Raw genomic sequence first — 20278 nt, 5'->3', positions numbered from 1 at the left:
TTGTTGTGTCTCTCATTGTCTTTCTTCTTTATGTCTCTTTTGTTGCGTCATCTTGTTGTACCTGCATGCCAGCTCGCCTTCTCTAGGAGGCACAGGGAGCCAAACCCAGGACCTCCCATGTGGTAGGCGGAAGCCCAATCGCTTTTGTTTTGGTTCTGGGGAAGCAGTGAACAAATCAGATAAGGCCCCTGATTTCAACAACCTACATTCTAGTGGAATACATGAATCACTGAGATAACTTGAGGCAATGGTAAGTTCTGTGCAGAAAATAAATCAGGGTAAAGACAGGTAGTGATTGGGGACCAGAGAAAGCCCTTCTGAAAATGGTATTTAAGAGGACAAACAGAAGCCATCTGGGCAAAGCCTGTGGAAGAATCTTCCAGACTGAGGACAACGCTCACGCAAAGACTCACGGCTATAGCAAACATGTTCCTGTCTGGGACAGAAGGCCAGGGCAGCAGGGTACTGTGAAGAAGGAGAACAGTGTGATGTGAGGCTGGAGAGCACTCAAGAGCAAGGGTTTTACTCAAGTGTAATGGGAAGCCCTTGGAAGCTTTAATCAAGAGACTAACATGGTTGTTCTAAGGTTTGTTTTTAACTTTTTAGAGTTGCAACTCCTACTCTGGTGTGTTGGACTTACCAAAGTCAGCTAAGAGGGAGGTAAAGATTGTTAACCACCACACCAGGGAATCAACAGTGCCTACAACTGTAAGCAGAGGAATTGCATCCATCATCCATGTGGAATCTAAGCCCCCTCTTGATCTAGAGGTGGAGAGAACATCACCATTTCAGGGTCCACAGAATGGAGGAATAAAATATGAATTAGAATGGACTTAGTGCTATTCTACTATAGAACTACTGTGATTAGTAATAGAAGAAATTGTAGCACTGAGGTGGAGAAAGTGGCCACAGTAGTTGCTAAGGGCAGGGAGACGGAAGAAGAGATGTGATGTGGGGGCATTTTTGGGATTTGGAGTTGTCCTAAATGATATTGCAGGGTCAGACACTGGACTTTATATACCCTGCCATAATCCACTGAAATGTACTGAACTACAGGGAGAGAGTGTGAACTACAGGGTAAACTATTATCCATGTGGTGCAGCAGTGCTCCAAAATGTGTTTACTGAGTGTGATAAGTGTGCCACAAGGATGGGGGAGGTTGTTGGTGTGGGAGGAGTAGGGTGGGGAGGTGGGGGGTATACAGGAACCTCTTATGTTTTTTAATGTAACATTTTTCGAGACATGTATCTTCAAAAAAATACAATTTACAAAAATGATGGGGTTGGGGGGTGGGGAGTGGGTTATATGGGAACCTCTTATGTTTTTTAATGTAATGTTCTTTGTGATCTACTAACTTTAATAAAAAAAAAAAAAGAAATACTTTCAAATTTACAGGACAGTTTTAAAAATACATATAAATCCTGTACAGATATATTAGTCAAAGGGGTGTAGATGCAAAATACCAGAAATTTGTTGGTTTTTATAAAGGGTATTTATTTGGGGTAGGAGCTTATAGATACCAGGTCATAAAGTGTAAGTTACTTCCCTTACCAAAGTCTGTTTCCACGTGTTGGAGCAAGATGGCTGCTGACATCTGCGAGGGTTCAGGCTTCCTGGGTTCCTCCCTTCCAGAGTCTTGCTTCTCTCTGGGTTCAAGGTTCCTCTCTTCCTGGGGCTGGCTTCTCTTTCCTCTGTGTGCTTACTTCCTGAGGCTCCGGCTTAAGACTTCAACATCAAACTCCAACATCAAAAACCTTCTGCTCTGTCCTTTGCCATGTCTTTTATCTGTGAGTCCCTACCCACCAAGGGGTGGGAACTCAACACCCTAATGACATGGTCCAATCAAAGCCCTAATCATAACTTAATCACGTCCAGGTACAGACCAGATTACAAACATAATCCAATATCTATTTTTTAAATTCATAACCATATCAAACTGCTATAATAGAGAACTCCAATATACTTCAACCTCCACCACAAACAACCAGATCCACCAATTTTAACATTCTACCACATTTGCAGTTCCATCTTTTCCTTTCCCTTCCCTTCCCTTCTCTTCCGTTTCCTTGCCTCCCTCCCTCCCTCCCTTCCTTCCTACTTTCTGAAAACTTGAGTGTAGATTGTTACATCATGCTCCTTGGGCACTTAAAACTGCCATGTACACTTCCTAAGAATAAGGATATTCATTTATGTAACCACCTTAAATGTAGTTATCAAGTTCAAGATATTTAACACTGATATAAAACTTAGTCTATATTCTAACTTCTGTATGTGCCCCAAAGATGTCCTTTTGATCCTTTTCTCCTACGTTGTTAGATCCCATCCAGGATCCTGTAGTACATTTAACTGTCATTGTCTCTTTAGTTGCTCTCTCTTTTTTTAAATTGTGGGAAAATATACACAACATAAACTTTCCCATCTCAACCACTTCCAAGCATACCACTAAATTGGATTAATCACATCCACAATATTGTCAGGACCTCACCACTTTCCAGTACTAAAACTTTCCCATCTTCCCAAACAGAAATCTTATATACATTACGCATTAAGAGTTTGCATATTCTTTGACATGTTGTGGTTACCTTGGGCTTAAATTTAATATCCTAAATCTGTAACAATCTTGTTTGCTTTGATATAAACTTAACATCAATAAATTACACAGGGAAGCAGACTTGGCCCAGTGGTTAGGGCGTCCGCCTACCACATGGGAGGTCCGTGGTTCAAATCCTGGGCCTCCTTGACCCATGTGGAGCTGGTCCATGTGCATTGCTGATGTGCGCAAGGAGTGCCGTGCCACACGGGTGTCCCCTGCGTAGGGGAGCCCCACGCGCAAGGAGTGCGCCCCATAAGGAGAGCCACCCAGTGAGAAAGAAAGTGCAGCCTGCCCAGGAATGGTGCCACACACAGAGAGCTGACACAACAAGATGACACAACGAAAAGAAACACAGATTCCTGTGCCGCTGACCACAAGAGAAGTGGATAAAGAAGAACACGCAGTGAATAGACACAGAGAACAGATAACTGGGATGGGGGGGGAGGAATAAATAATTTTAAAAATAATAATAATATACACAAACTATGTTCTTATACCCCTCTATCATCCCACCTTTATGTGGTTCTTGTCATTTATATTGTGTGTATATTTTTATTTATTATGGGACCAAAACCACTGATTTGTCATTACATTTTATGCATTTGCCTTTTAGATCCTGTAAGGGGTAAAAGTGGAGTTATAAACCAAAAAGAAAATAGTATTGGCATTTTATTTACCCTTATCATTGCCCTCATCAGAGAGCTGTGTTTCTTCAAGCAGTTTTGATTTATTGTCTATTGGTCTTCCCTTTCAACCTGCAGACCTCTCTTGAGCATCTCTTGTAAGGGCTGGCCTAGTGATGACAGATTTCCCTCAGCTTTTGTTTATCTGGGAATGTCTTTTTTTTAATTTTTATTTTTTTATCTGGGAATGTCTTAATCTCTCCCTCATATTTGAGAAACAGTTTTGGCTGGCACTTTTTGTTTTCACCACTTTAAATTAATCATCCCACTGCCTTCTTTCCTCCATGGCTTCCGATGAGAAATCAGCACTTAATCTTATTGAGGATCCCTTGAAAGTGACACTGTCACTCTCTCTTGTGGTTTTCAGAATTCTCTATCTTAGGCATTCATGAGTTTGATTATAATATGCTGTGGTATGGGTCTATTTGGGTTTATCCTGTTTGGAGTTCATTGAGTATCTCTGATGTATATATGTCTTTTGTTAAATTTGGGAAGTTTTCAGCCATTGTTTCTTTGAACATTCTATCTCCTCCTCTCTTTCTTCTCCTTCTTTGACTCCCAAAATGTGTATATTGGTATGCTTTATGATGTCCCACAGGTTCCTCCGGTTCTGTTCACTTTTTCATTCTTCTTTGTGCTTCTCAGACTAGATGACATCAATAGTCTTATCTTCAAGTTCACTGATTCATTCTTCTTCCAGCTGCAATCAGTGGTTGAATCCCTTTAGGTAATTGTTGATTTCTGTTACTGTGGTCTTCAGTTCTGTTTGGTTCCTTTTCATAATAACCTTCTCTCTATTTATATTCTCTTTGAATTCATCTATTATTTTCCCGATTTCCTTTAATTCTTTGTCCGTGTTCTCCTTTAGCCTTTGAGCATAATTAGGACCATTTTTTTTTAAGTCTTTGTCTGGTATGTCCTAGGTCTGATCCTCCTCAATTCTTGGTCTCTAATGGTTTACCCTTCTCTTTTACCTGGGCCATCACTTCTTGTTTCTTTGTATGTGTTGTAACTTTTATTGAAACCTGGACATTTTGATATTTTAAAGTGTTATCACTAGAATTTAGAATCTGAGTAGTCTTTTTTTAATTATTATTATTTATATATATATTATATATAATTATTCCCCCATCCCCCACCCCCCCATTGTATGCTCTGTGTCCATTCACTTTGTGTGTTCTTCTGAGTCTGCTTGCATTCTTGTCAGTGGCACCAAGAATTTGTGTCTCTTTCTGTTGTGTCATCTTACTGTATCAGCTCTCCATGTGTGTGGTGCCACTCCTGGGTAGATTGCACTTTTTCCCACATGGGGCATCTCTCCTTGCAGGGCGCACTCCTTGCGCATGGGGCTCCCCTACGCAGGGTACAGCCCTGCATGGCACAGCACTCCTTGTGTGCAGTAGCACTGCACATGGGCCAGCTCACCACAGGGATCAGGAGACCCTGGGTTTGAACCCTGGACCTCCCATGTGGTAGGCAGATGATTTATCAGTTGAGCCACATCTGCTTCCCGAGTCTGTTTCTTAAGCTTGTATCCAGCTAGTGTTATGCCATAGCTTTCCTTGAATGTCAGGAACTAACAAAAAAAAAAAAGGAAAAAGGAGGGAAAAAAAACACCTTTCCCAGTCTTTGCGAGCTCTCCTTCAGGGCTTAACCATACAAGAAGTTTAGAGAACAGCTCCAGGGCCTCCTTGGTCCTTACTGAGTGTGCCTTGTCTTGGGCATGTGCATGTGGCCCTAGGATTCCTCCTGTTTACATGGTTTCAAGTTTCTCCCTTTCCCTAAGAAACAGTTTCCTCATGATCTTAAGCACTGCACTGTATGCCCTGTAGCCAGCAATTCCTTGCCACAAGCAACATGACTTGACTGCTCAGCCATAGTGTTCTGTAGAAAAGCTCTGTGTGCCACCTTCTACACGCAGCACAAGTACTGGGATGGTGAGTCCCTCAGGCCACCATGAGACAGATTGTGCCAGACATACATGCTCCCACTATGTGCATGAAGGTTGCTTTGCTGCCTCTGGAACTTGGACCAGGGACCCAATGTGGGTAGGAGTGAGGAAGCAACCAGCCAGGACACCACAAGGTATGGCTACTTTTAAGTAGCCTTTTTCTTGTTTCGGTGTTTGCCCTGTTAGTGCAGTTTTGGGTTTTTTTAAAGTGTTTTCTGAAGCACTGAGAAAGATATTTCTGCCAGTTCTTGACAGATATTCAAAGCTTCTATAAGGGGATGGAGCGCTGAAGTATCTCACTTTGCATTAATGTTCCACTGTTTTTAAATCACCACTCTGTCTGGATGTGAGGAATGACTAGCAGGGGTGAGACTAAAAACCAGGAGACTAGTTAGGAGGTTTCTGAAGTGATCTAAGTGAGAGAAGACCAAGGTGATGACCATGAAGATGGAGAGAAGTAGGCAGGCTCAAGATATTTTGTAGGTAGGGATTATAAAACTTTCTATGGGGTGAGATTAATAGAAAGTCAAGGATGACTCCCACGTTTTTGGAGTAGAGTAGTTAATACTAATTGCTAGTATCTATTGATTTTTGAGTGTCTGTGTTAGGCATTGTCCTCAGTACTGTTATACACATGTATACACACACATACTCATTGAATCCTCATAAGATTCCAGTAAGGAAAGTATTATCATTACCTTTCTTTTATGGATCAGGAAACAAAGGCACAGAGAAGGCAAGTAATTTGGCCAAATCTTGCTGAGAGACCCTGGAGACCCACTGTGACCCTGACCATTATGCTATCCTGCCTCCGGAGGGCCTGGATGGAGGTGGACCTTTCACAAAAAAAAAAAAAAGACTCAAAGAAGAACAGGTTTGGAAGAGGGCAGTTTCAAGTCCCCTTCAGGGAAAACCATCAATCAACAGAGTCCTTTGTCCACTCAATGCATGGTGACTGAGAGCCAATGGAGGCCTGATATGAGGGAGTCAACCAGTTGGGACTCCGCAAGGCTGGGTTCTCTAATGTTCAGGTGAGCAGAAAAAGGGCTTGAAGAGGTAACATAGACAGGAAAGGGGTCTAGAAGAAAACCTTCCTTTCTGTAAAGTCAAGCAAAGAAAGAAAAAATTTGGACCTTTAATATGTGGCTTTCACCACAATAACATCCACTGACCCTCTGCTCTGCACTCTTAGTAATATTACCTACTGACTTCTGAATATCTACATATGCCTGCCACTCTAATAGAGTAGAATTTCACTTCTCCTGTCTTTTCAAATATTTATTCCTCTCAAGAAAAGGTAGCTAAAATTTTCTAAAACAACAAGCGGATACAGGAGAAGACTAACAATCTTTCCCATTTCTAGGTCCATTTCTTGCTGGGGCATGAAACAAAGGGGTCACGACTGGATTTACAAGAAAGTGGTTTTCAAAACAAAATTCTACCGAATTATCCATTGCAGGAAATTATACCTATTAATTGCTTCTAGAAAACTTCATTGTCTGCACTTTTTCCCTTGATTCCTAACTAGGAGAGTAATCTGGGGATGGGTGGAGCCCCTCCTCTCCCCTCAAGGGGAAATGACACATTAAAGTCTTCCTGGTGGCTACAGGGGTGAGGCAAGGGTAGTTTCAAGTGTGACTGACTGGCTTTCCCTCAGGAAGCCGAGGACTGGCTAGAGAGTAGGGCCATGTGTGTTGTAGCTGAGTTATTCCAAAAGAAAAAGAATGATTTTCAACCTTACCACAGCTTCTGAAGTGGAAGGGTGCTTCTGCAGGATGGTTTTGGGAAGAGTCTTCCTTTCACATAGCAGGTGTAGCTTTAACTTGCCAAATAAAATCTTCAATGAAAGCAATTTATACATGATGAGAGATTTCCAGATTTGAAAGAAACCAAATATTACTGCAACAGAATTAGAGCATACAGACAAAAAGACACACTTGATTGAGCAAAATGCTCAAATTCTGATTTAGTATTTCTCTTGGATTTACTGGCTCTGTTTAAGGGCCCTCAATATGTTCATTCCTTGTAAAAGAATATGAACTTGCATACTTTTCAGATAACTCAATCTCCCTCTAATATTTATAAGAAATGTATTTTACGAAGGAACCAAAAATAGCTTTACCTCTCGAAGCTGATTACTACTTGTTATAAGAAACTTTTCTCCTGCAACAAAATGGGCCTCTTGCTCCAATTCCTTGAGACGAAACTGTGAATGTGATAAACAAAATTCATCTCATTAATAATTTTCTCAATTTAAAATTATTCAATTGTTCATCATATAATTCTTTATAAAACCAAAGCTTTTAAATGAATAAAAATAATCTATGATTTACCAAAATGGACATTTAAATACATATTTTGACTCACGGTAGAACACGCGGGCCCAAAAGAATAGCTTTTCCCTAACCTAAGGAAAAAAACTGAAAAAATAAAAATGAGAGAAGAAAATCATGAATTCTCCAGCAATAGAGAAAAGAGAGCCAACATCAAAATTCAAAACATCCACTAGAAAAAAATAGAAAAGGGACCCAATATCAAAACTCAAAGCTTCTACCAATTACCCCAAGGACCAGACTGGATGGTGACCAGTGTAATGGATAGTGGCCACTTTCCCCCAACTGAAGGAATAGCTCACAGGGGAAGTAAGTGGAAAAAGTTCTGGAAAACTGTACAAGATCTGAATTGGGACAACAGCCTGGTCAAAGGGTGAGGAACTGGGGATGGACCAGGCAATAAGACTGAACAAACCTCATGAAAGCCATCCCCACCACAGCTGATAAATATAATGATGAGCAGAGCAGTGGGGCATACCGAATTGAAACTCCTTTGTCACTTTGGTAGAAGAAAGGTAGAATAAAAGCAGGACATTTAAAAACCAATTATGAAAACAGAAACAGCAAGATGGCGGCAGAGTAAGGAGCTGCTAGAGTCAGCTCAGACTACAGGGCAGTTAGCAAATACCCAGAGCTCTCTGAAACTAGCTGAAGCACCTGTTTGGGGGCTCGAGGAGGCCAGAAGAGCATCCTGCAATGTCCTTGGGGGAGTGGAAGGAGAAGACTGCCCATCTGCAGAGAAGCCTCATAAGTAGAGCGCTCCACGCTGCGGGGGCCGGTGCCCGTCCTCCACTGGAGGCACAAGCCTCCTTGGGAGCTGTTCTGTGGCTGGAATTGAAAGCTCCACTTGCCCAAAATAGGAGAGGAAGAGACAGTTGGGCACGCATTTCAGCTATAATGAGGAAATTCAGTGGGCTACAGTACGATCCTGAGAACAGCTAAGGTTGGAGCCTGTCCAGGTGGCTGGGAGGCACCATCTTAACTCTGTACCTGGTATAAGGGGAAGCGGGTGGTTGGAGAATCCCAGTGCTAGTGGGGACCGGCTTCTTCCCGTCCAGATCATATTGCAGGCCTAGCCTAGGCCCCAGTGCCACCTCCAGCAGGGAGGAAGCTACGGGGACCTGCGCCAGCCTCTCTGGGAAATTACTAGCCAAGCCACGGAGGCCGGTGATTGCCCTACTCTGGCAGCACAAGCTGCCCCAGGAGCTGTTCTGTGACAGGAATTGGAAGCTCCATTTCCCAGAAACAGGGGAGGAGACAGTTGGCTACTGATTTCGGCTACTGATTGGGAGACTTTGCTGGCTAAGAGATAACCCTGGGAACAGCTGGGGTGAGAACCAGCCCAAGTCAGAAAGGGGCCAGTAGCTGCCATTCTGACTCCGCCCCCAGCCTGAGGGGAGCCGCGCTGACAGTTTCTTTCACGCAGATCAGTCTGCAGCCCGCCTAGGCTTCAGCCCTACCTCCGGTGGGGAGGAGGCAGAGGAGCCCTGCACCAGCCTATACAGGTAACTGCAGGGAAGTTTAGCTGGCATAGACTGAAAATCGGAAGTCTATCAGGGCAACTGCAGTCATCTTGGACCCACACTGCGTAGACTGCTGCCCACACCTGTAGCTCCATCCCTGCCCCAGGCAGGGGAGAAAGGGTTGTGAAGCTTCATCAGTCTCTCTGGGCAACTACAGTCTAAGCCTGCATGTGGATTATTCCACACAGCTGTGACTCTGTCCCTACCCCTGGCAAAGGAGAAAATTGGAAGAAGCTTCATTGGTCCCTCGTGCAATGAGGGCAGCTTAAGCCTCCACAGCTAACAGCACCAACTACATGCTTGGTTCCTACTATACAACCAGCAAGGCAGAAAGGATAGGAAGCCTTAAACTAAAGAGAAAAACTGCACCCAGAATAAATACTCTAGGAAGCCAGATGCGAAGACACTGACAAAAAATTACAATCAACTCCAAGAAACAGGAAGCTATGGCCCAGTTAAAGGAACAAGATAAGCCTCCAGATGACATAAAGGAATTGAGGCAGCGAATCATGGATGTTCAAACAAATCTCCTTAATAAATTCAATGACATGGCTAAAGAGATTAAGAATATTAAGAAGACATTGGATGAGCACAAAGAAGAATTTGAAAGCATACATAGAAAAATAGCAGATCTTACGGGAATGAAAGGTGCAATCAATGAAATTAAAAAAACATTGGAATCATACAATAACAAATTTGAGGAGGCAAAAGAAAGGATTGGTGAGCTTGAAGAAATGGCATCTGAGAGTGAACATACAAAAGAAGAGATGAAGAAAAGAACAGAAAACACTGAACAAGGTCTCAGGGAAATAAATGACAGCAAAAGGCATGCAAACATATGTGTCATGGGAGTCCCAGAAGGAGAAGAGAAGGGAAAACTGGCAGAAGGAATATTTGAAGAAATAATGGTAGAAAATTTCCCAACCCTATTGAAGGACATAGACATCCCTGTCCAAGAAGCACAACGTACTGTCATCCAAAAAAATCCAAACAGACCAACTCCAAGACACATATGCATCAGAATGTCAAAGGCCAAAGACAAAGAGACAATTCTGAGAGCAGCAAGAGAAAAGCAATGCATAACATATAAGGGATATCCAATAAGATTAAGTGCTGATTTCTCACCAGAAACCATGGAGGCAAGAAGACAGTGGTCTGATATATTTAAGATACTACAAGAGAAAAACTTCCAGCCAAGAATCTTTTTTTTTTAATTTTTTTATTTTTTATTGACTTTGTAACAATACCACACCAAAAATATATATGTGAGGTCCCGTTCAACCCCCCCCACCCCCCCCCACCCCCCAACAACACTCGTTCCCACCATCATGACACATCCACCGGACCTGGCAAGTACATCCCTGGGCACCTCTGCACCTCATAGACACTGGCCCACATCATGGCCCATACTCTCCTCCACTCCATCAAGTGGGCCCTGTGAGGATTTACAATATGTCCGGCGATCACCTCCGAAGCACCACCCAGGGCAGCTCCATGTCCCGAAGACGCCTCCACCTCCCATCCCTTCCCGCCCTTCCCCACACCCCCCGTCCACCATGTCCACCCTTCCCAATCCAATGCCACCTCCTCTATGTGGACACTGGATTGGTTGTGTCCATTGCACCTCTATGCCAAGAGGAGGCTCAGATTCCACCTGGATGCTGGATGCAATCCTCCCATTCTCAGTTGCAATCACTCTAGGCTCCACGGTGTGGTGGTTGTCCTTCTTCAACTCCATCTCAGCTGAGTGTGGCAAGTCCAACAAATCAGATTGTAGGTGCTGGAGTCTGTCGAGGCTCAGGATCTGGCCATCACATTGTCAGTCCAGAGACTCAAATCCCCTAAATATATCTTAAACCCCAACATTAACTGCACCTCCAGCACATTAGCATGAAAGTCTTATGAAGGGAGATCCCATCTGAGTCCAGATTCATCACACATAAACACCATTTCCAAAGAGGGGCCATCTGCCCCGGCAGTTAACCCCATCGGCCATGACCACAACTCCCATGGGTCTCCTCAGCCCCCAAAGGAACCAATATCTGGGGGTTGTATCTGCTCCATCCGTCTCTCTGACTCTGCTCAGTTGTGCATGAGGGCAAACCCTCTGCCAGCCTCCAGACTCTTTTTTAGAAACTCGTAGCCATATAAACTCATTTCTCCTTTCCATTTCCCCCTTACTTTAGGTCAAACAGCATTTTAAAGTCATGGCATTTTATGTAGACATGGATATTCTGCTGATCCGCATCGAACCTTCCGTATAAGGTCATTTTCCAGTTGCATCATCAGTTGGTAGCCGATAGTGGTCCCTCGCTGCCAGGGAGGCTCATCCCCGGGTGTCATGTCCCGCGCTGGGGGGAAGGCACTGCACCTACATGCTGAGTTTGGCTTCGAGACTGGCCACATTTGAGCAACATGAAGTCTGACAGAAGGAAATTCCCAGGCACAAAGTTGCTCTAGGCCTTGTTCTCATCCCGGGTCCACCAGCTCACAAGCATAGTCATTAGCATCCGGCAGCCAAGAATCTTATATCCAGCAAGACTGTCTTTCAAAAATGAGGGTAAAATTAGAATATTCACGGATAAGCAGAAACTGAGAGAATTTCTAAGCAAGAGACCAGATTTTCAGGAAATACTAAAATTAGTATTTAGCGCCTGAAAAGGAGACAGGAGAGAGGGGACTGGAAGAGAGTCTAGAAATGAAGATTATATCAATAAAAGTAACTAAAAGGATCAAAAGAGTGGTGAAAATAAAACATGACAGATAAAACCCAAAGGTCAAAATGGGTGAAATAAGAACTGTCATTATAGTAACAACATTGAATGTTAATGGATTAAATTCACAATCAGAAGACACAGACTGGCAGAATGGATAAGAAAATATGAGCCATCTATTATATATGCTGTCTGCAAGAGACTCACCTTAGACCCAAGGATACCAATAGATTGAAAGTGAAAGGCTGGAAAAAATATCCCATGCATTCAGAAACAACAACAATAAAAAAGCCGAAGTACCTATACTTATATTAGATGAAATAGACTTTAAAAGACACTATTAATTGTGCAATCTGAGGAGGAAGTCAGGGGGAAAAATTCCATTTTCACAATAGCGACTGAAAGAACCAAATATTTAGGAATAAACTTAACCAATGATGTGAAGCACTTACATTCAGAAAACTACAACTCATTGTTACAGGAAATTTTAAAAGCCCTAAATAATTGGAAGAACATTCCATGCTCACAGATTGGAAGACCAAATATCATTAAGATGTCAATTCTACCCAAATTGATATACAGATTCAATGCAATCCCAATAAAAATTCTACCAGCATTTGTTAAATAAATGGAAAACATGATGATCAAATTTATTTGGAAGGGTTAGGAGTCCTGAAGAGCCAGAAACATCTTAAAAAGGAGAAATGAAGTTGGAGGTCCACTTCCAGACTTTAAATCGTATTACTTCACTACAGTGTTAAAAACAGTATGGTACTGGCAAAAAGACAGACAAATAGACCAATAGAATAAAATTGATGGAGAATAAAATTGATGGATAAGAAACAGACCCTTGGAAAAGGACTTGGCCCAGTGGTTAGGGCGTCCGTCTACCACATGGGAGGTCCGCGGTTCAAACCCCGGGCCTCCTTGACCCGTGTGGAGCTGGCCCATGCGCAGTGCTGATGCGCGCAAGGAGTGCCCTGCCACGCAGGGGTGTCCCCCGCGTAGGGGAGCCCCACGCGCAAGGAGTGCGCCCCGTAAGGAGAGCTGCCCAGCGTGAAAGAAAGTGCAGCCTGCCCAGGAATGGCGCCGCCCACAGTTCCCGTGCCACTGACGACAACAGAAGCGGACAAAGAAACAAGACACAGCAAATAGACACAGAGAACAGACAATGGGGGGTAGGGGGGCAGAAATTAAATAAATAAATCTTTAAAAAAAGAAAAAAAAAAGAAACAGACCCTCACATCTACAGTCAAGTTATATTCGACAAGCCTGTCAAACCACCCAACTCAGACAAAACAGTCCATTCAACAAATGGTGCTGAGAGAATTTGATATCCATAGTCAAAAGAAGGAAAGGGACCCCTATCTCACACCTTATATAAAAATTAACTCAGAATGTATTAAAAACCTAAATATAAAAGCAAGAACCATAAAGCTTCTAGAAGAAAATGTAGGAAAATATCTTCAAGACCTGGTGGTAGATTCTTAAAGGACATAGGAAGAGGACTGAGATGGATTACTGATGTTTAATATATGTAGAAGTTTTAATTAACTTTACTGTAGACGTTTGGAAATGTAGACGTTGGTAAAATATAGTGAGTAACAGCTAGTTTATAAGTCAGAATATGGCTGCAGGGGTAGTCTAGGGATGCAAGTGCCAATTGAAAGAGGGTTGGAGAATGGTCTGGGAACTGAATAACACAGTAAATCCAGAGGTAGATGAGAAATGTCGTTGATGGTACAGATCCAGAAGTGTCCTTTGTGAGCCAGAGCAGATGTACGTCACTATTGCAGGGTAGTGGGAATGTGAAGAAGCATGGGAAAAATACAACTGGAGTGACCTATGGACTGTGGTTAACAGTAATAATGTAATATTCATGCATCTATGCCAAAGAGGTACTGTGTTGATAATGGCAGAATATGGAAAAGTATGCCAAGTGTACGCTATTGACCTGGTAATAGTCTAATGATATTATCTTATAACCTGTAACAAATGTTGCACCATGGTATGGTGTGTTGATAGAGGGGTGTTATATGGGAATCCTGCACATGTGCATGATTGTTTCCTAGGTTTACGACTTCCGTCATAAAAATATATTTAAAAAAAAATAGGGTGGGTTTGGGAAAAATACACCAAATAATAAGATAAGGACTATAGTTATTAATAGTAGTGAGATTTTGACTATATTCTTTCATCATTTGTAACAAATGTCTCACAACAATACAAAGTGTTGGTAGTGGGTTGATGTATGGGATCCCTGTATGATGTTATGCATGTTTGCTTTTTAAGTTCACAACTTTCACTGTACACTTATTGTTTCTGTATGTTCATATATAAATGATATAAAGATAATAATAATAGGGGGGTTGGGGGAAAAACATACCAAATGTAAGATACTTTGGTTGGTAGTAATATTTTGAGGATGCTCTTTAATCATTAGTTAAAAATGTTTCACAACAATGCAAGGTATTTTTGGCAGGGTGAGGTATGATATCCCTGTATGATGTTATGTATGTTTGTTTTGTAAGTTCACAACTACTACTATATATTTATTGTTTATGAACATTTATGTGTCATATACTTAAATTTTTAAAAATGAAAAAAAAAAATCAATGATCTACCAGCTCTCTTCTTATGAAAGACCTTGTATGAATCCATTGCTTTATTTTACACCTCACTGCCTTCCTCTTGTCTGGCCTCCAACTTAGCTTGTTTGCTACTTCCATCCTCTCTGTGCTCCAGTCCATGGTACTGACCACTTCCAGGTTCACCATGCAATTCTGACTTCCCTGTTGCACCTGCCTGGTCCTCAGACCCTTCCCTGCTACAGCTCATGCATTCCTCTCCTGGCTCACATTCTACTCCAGTAGGCTTGATATCCATACTGAGCCCTGAAGAGGCCACTTCCACTCCAGCCTGGTTCTTCAATCTGCCTTGTCTCCTTTTCGTGGACAGTGCTCAGCTTTTTTTAATTTAATTTTTTTTACCTGTATCTAGAGTCTACCTCAAATTATGCCTCAACCACACCCTGCTCCAGGCAGACTACAAGTGCTTCAGCTCATACTGCTCTCTCCTTCAAACCAAAACACTTGTGGTCTGGTTATTCACTTTTGCACTGAATCATGGTTCATTGTCATCACTGTATTGTTCATTCAAACTCATTGATTCTTCATCTATTCCTTTACCTATTACATCATCTACTCATTAAATACTTCGTGGTAGATGCTGTGAAGCACAGTACAGACCCCCCTCTTCAGGAATCCCTTTTGGAGATTGTCACAGTTGAAAGGAGCCACCTGGCCCAGGGTCGCATCCCTTTTCAGTCAGCCTGCATGCAATGACTAATCCTCGAGGAGGGTACCTCAATTCAGAATAATTCTGAAGGCCCATCCCAGCCCTAAAGCTCCCTGCAGGGTTGGATGAGGCTTTTATTGGGACTGGATCAGAGCTCAGCTTCTTTCTCTGCCCAATCCTGCTTCCTGCCCCTTCCTTTCCCTGGTGCTGATTCCAACTCCATTCCCTAAATTCATCCTCCATGATAAAAATAAAAAATGAAATAATGAAAGACTAAGCTTACATCTCAAGGAACAAAACAATAATAAAATTAAATCCCTCAACTTCCGGCAAGATGGTGGCTGAGTGAACTTGCCTTGCCGTCTCTCCTGGGAAGAGGAAGCTGGGCGCCGCTGGAGGTTCACCAGGACCAGGCATTTTCGGGATTTTTGCAGGGCAGGAAGTGTCTGGACATTGATTTGGTGGGAAGGTAATGGAGAGGATTGGTCTATAAGATATAATGTGGGTTCTATTGCCCAGAGGTGAGACCTGCACACGGGCTGCTCCCTCCTTGGGGGCGGGCGGAGCCGCGGAACCCGCACTTCGGCCGCGCTTTTTGGTGGCTCTGCGGTGCAGGGGAATTCGAGAGTCCTGGGCGGGCTGCTGGGGGGTTGATGGGACGGGACGCCTTTGCGGATCGATTTGGGGAGACAGACGGTGTTTTGTTGTGAAGCGGGGAAATTTTTGATTGCGGACACAAATAATAGCGCTTCCGCCTGGAGCCCCGCCCCCACAGGCCCGGCTGCCGATCTGCAACGGAATTAGATAGCTGAATTGACGAAATATCCACATAAATAAACCCTAGTGAGTAAGTGAATCACAGGGTTCAGACATAATATAGAGTCTGCGGATCTGACTTCCCCCAGAGGGCTGGCACCCAGCTGCGCGGATCCCTGAGGGCTGCGCTACACTGTGGGGCTCCTAGGCTTCCTGTTGACCAGATTGGAGGTTGCCAGGTCTGAATCCCCTAAACTCTGGTGGCCCACACCCCAGAGACTCACACCTCTTGAGTCTTCAATATCTCAGACTTTCCACCCCTGAATCCATCATGCCGAGGTCCATCTGAGGTCCTTGAATGCCCTAGCCTTCAACGTTTGCATTTTTTCTTAACCGTTTCATTTTGTTTTGTTTCTATTTTCATTTTATCTTATTTTTTACTTTTTTTAATGTCCTGAGTGCTAATATTGCATTATCCCCTAGTCTTTTCTCCCAGCGTATTCCACAAAGTCTTTTTTTATTCAGTTATTTAGGGTTTTTGTTGTTGTTGTTGTTGTAGTTGGTGTTGCAATTGTGGTTTGTGTATATCTGTTTTTTTCTTTCCCCTACCTGTTCCCCACCCTTTACCCACCCCCCCTTTTTCTTTTTTCCTTTCTTCTCTTCTTTCTTTTTTTTTCTCTTCATTTTTTGTTTTTTCTTTTTCTGTTTTCGCTCTCCCTCTTGTCCCTCATTTTCTACTTATTTTATTTCAACTCAATTATACAATAGGTGCTGCAGGAAACACCTCATATTTGCTGGGTTTTCTCATCCTCCACTGCCTCATTTCTATGTGAACTGATTTAGGCTACCTACATTACCCCCTTTCCCCTATATCTTGATATCCACCATCATCTACTGTCTCTCCTATATTCCACCTCCCATCTCCCTTTCTTTGATCCACAAAGTATCTAACTCTTAATTCCTAATACCCTTGCTTTGTTTTCTGTCTGTTATCCACTCTTGAAACTATTACCTTTCTTTTCTCTTTCCCTCTCTCACGAAAGCAATAGCTTTTTAGCTCATACCATATTCCTCCCATATTCAGTCAGCTACCTCATAATAGGTACTCTACCTACTGCTATAACTCTACACAATTTTACATGAATCTAACCTCCATCCTCCCAGATCTCATATTCTTGCTTTGTTAACATATATCACCAATACTACTTTACACTTTTTCCTTGCTTACACAATTACCTTTCCCCGGCACTAATACTTTCCTTTAAAGTGAACTTAACCAGCAACAAGAAATTAGAATAAGAAGAACAAAGTGAAAAAGAGAAGATATAACACTTACGCAAAAACAACAGCTAATTAATCTCCAAGAGTAGACAAAGAAGCTAAGGAACTGATTAAACCCGTCAAGATAAAATGATGACCAGACAGCAACAAAACCTACAAACCAAACCAGCAATCAGGAAAACATGGCTGAATCCAATCAACAAACTAAAAATCAGGAAGGGGAGCAGAACTTCGCTCAAGCAATGAAAGATTTCAGAACATTTATCACCGACAAATTTGATGAAGTAATGAAAGAGGTTAACAACATGAAGACAACAGTCGGAGGGGAAATTGCAGACATACACAAAAAGATAACAGATATGATGGGAATGAACACCACAGTTCAAGAAATAAAAAATACACTTGCAGCAAATATCAGCAGACTAGAAGAGGCAGAGGAGAGAATTAGTGATGTGGAAGACAGTACATCAGAAATCAAACAGATAGTAGAAGGGGTCGATAAAAAGATACAAAAAATCCAGCTAGGACTTAGGGACCTGAATGACAATGCAAAACGCTCAAACATACATATTATAGGCATTCCAGAAGGAGAAGAGAAGGGAAAGGGGTCAGAAGGAGTGTTGCAGGAAATAATGGCTGAAAACTTCCCAAATCTACTGAAAGAGACAGATGTACATATCCAAGAAGCACAGCGCACTCCACTAGTCATAAACCCCAACAGGCCCACCCCAAGACACATACTTGTCAAATTAGCCAATGCTCAAGACAAAGAGAAAATCCTAAAAGCAGCAAGAGAAAAGAAAACCATCACATACAAGGTAAGCTCCATAAGATTAAGTGCTGATTTCTCATCTGAAACCATGGAGGCAAGAAGGCAGTGGTATGATATAATCAAAGTACTAAAGGAAAAAAAATCCCAACCAAGAATACTCTATCCAGCTAAACTAGCATTCAAACATGATGGAGAGTTCAAAATATTCACAGATAAACAGAAACTGAAAGAGTATACCAACAAGAAACCTCCCCTTCAAGAAATTCTAAAGGGAGTTCTGCAGGAAGAAAGGAAAAAACAGGACAGGCAGAGTTCGAGGAGAGTATAAGAGCAACAAAAAAAGACAAAAATAGAAGAAAAAAAAATACTAACAAAATATGACAAACATAAATCCAATCAAAATATGGCTAACACAAATAATTCCTTGAAAGTAATAACACTGAATGTCAACGGATTAAACTCACCTATCAAAAGATTCAGACTGGGTCACTGGATAAGGAATATGACCCATCCGTATGCTGTCTACAAGAGACACATCTTAGACCCAGAGACGCATGGAGATTGAAAGTGAATGGCTGGAAAACAATCATACAAGCAAACAGTAACCAAAAAAAGGCAGGAGTAGCTATATTAATATCAGACAAAATAGACTTTAAATGTGAAACAACTGTGAGAGACAAAGAAGGACACTACATTTTAGTGAAAGGGAAAATCTATCAAGAAGATCGAACAATCATAAATATTTCTGCTCCTAACAAGGGTGCCTCTAAATATGTGAGGCAAACGCTGGAAAAACTAAGTGAAACAATAGATGCATCTACAATTATAGTGGGGGATTTTAATACACCACTATCTACCTTAGACAGAACATCACAAAAGAGAATCACTAAAGAAACAAAACATTTGAACATTATATTAGAGGAGCTGGATCTAATAGACATATATAGATCATTACACGCAAACACAGCAGGATATACATTTTTCTCAAGCACACATGGATCATTCTCCAAGATAGACCACATGCTAGGCCACAAAGAAAAGCTTAATGAATTCAGAAAGATTGAAATCATACAAAACAATATCTCTGACCACAGTGGAGTCAAGCTGGAAATTTGCAAGGGACAGAGGCCCAGGTTTCACACCAAGATGTGGAAATTAAACAGCACAATCTTAGAAAAACAGTGGGTCAAAGAGGAAATCTCAAAAGAAATCAATGACTACCTTGAAACAAATGATAATGATAACACAACATACCAAAATTTATGGGATGCAGCAAAAGCAGTACTGAGAGGGAAATTTATAGCCATAAATTCATATATCAAAAAAGAAGAGCGAGCAAAAATTGAAGAACTAACTGCACATTTGAAGGAATTAGAAAAACAACAACGAAGTAACCCAACAGGAAGAAGAAGGAAGGAAATAACAAAGATAAGAGCAGAACTAAATGAAATAGAAAATAAGAAAGCACTTGAAAAGATAAACAAGACCAAGAGCTGGTTTTTTGAGAAGATCAACAAAATTGACAAACCTTTAGTGAGACTAACAAAGAGAAAAAGAGAGAAGATGCAAATACACAAAATAAGAAATGAGAAAGGCGATATCACCACTGACCCCACAGAAATAAAGACTATCATAAGAGGATACTTTGAAAAACTATATTCCAACAAAAATGACAATTTAGAGGAAGTGGACAAATTCCTAGAAACACATAAGCAACCCATATTGACGAAAGAAGAAATGATCTTAACAAACCAATCACAAGCAGAGAGATAGAATCAGTCATTAAAAATCTCCCAACTAAGGAAAGCCCAGGGCCAGACGGCTTCACAGGTGAATTCTACAAAACATTCCAGAAAGAACTAACACCAATCCTGCTGAAACTATTCCAAAAAATCGAAACAGAAGGAACACTGCCTAATTCCTTCTATGACGCCAACATTACCCTAGTACCAAAGCCAAACAAAGACACCACAAGAAAGGAAAATTACAGCCCAATTTCTCTAATGAACCTAGACGCAAAAATACTTAACAAAATACTTGCTAATCGTATCCAACAACATATAAAACGAATTATACACCACGACCAAGTGGGATTTATTCCAGGTATGCAAGGATGGTTCAACATAAGAAAATCAATCAACGTAATACACCATATAAACAGATTGAAGGAAAAAAATCACATGATTATATCTATAGATGCAGAAAAAGCATTTGACAAAATACAGCACCCTTTCTTGATAAAAACACTCCAAAAGATTGGAATACAAGGAAATTTTTTGAACATGATAAAGAGTATATACGAAAAACCTAAAGCCAACATTGTTTACAATGGAGAAATCCTAAAATCCTTCCCTCTAAACTCAGGAACAAGACAA

The 20278-nt window shown here is 41.7% G+C and overlaps 1 protein-coding gene across 1 annotated transcript in view; it reads right to left on the bottom strand.

Moving 5' to 3' along the window:
- POLN (DNA polymerase nu) overlaps positions 1–20278 on the bottom strand; it is a 266632-nt gene that overhangs the window by 205072 nt on the left and 41282 nt on the right. Inside the window, exons 10-11 of the mRNA XM_058301524.1 lie at positions 7350–7433; positions 6969–7064 (exon numbers count right to left, since the gene is read on the bottom strand). Of these exons, the coding sequence (XP_058157507.1) occupies positions 6969–7064; positions 7350–7433 (180 nt within the window). The remainder of the gene's footprint in view (positions 1–6968; positions 7065–7349; positions 7434–20278) is intronic.

Source organism: Dasypus novemcinctus, chromosome 1, assembly GCF_030445035.2.
Source record: "Dasypus novemcinctus isolate mDasNov1 chromosome 1, mDasNov1.1.hap2, whole genome shotgun sequence".
Lineage (NCBI taxonomy): Eukaryota > Metazoa > Chordata > Mammalia > Cingulata > Dasypodidae > Dasypus > Dasypus novemcinctus.
This window is presented reverse-complemented; position numbering and strand designations above follow the sequence as displayed.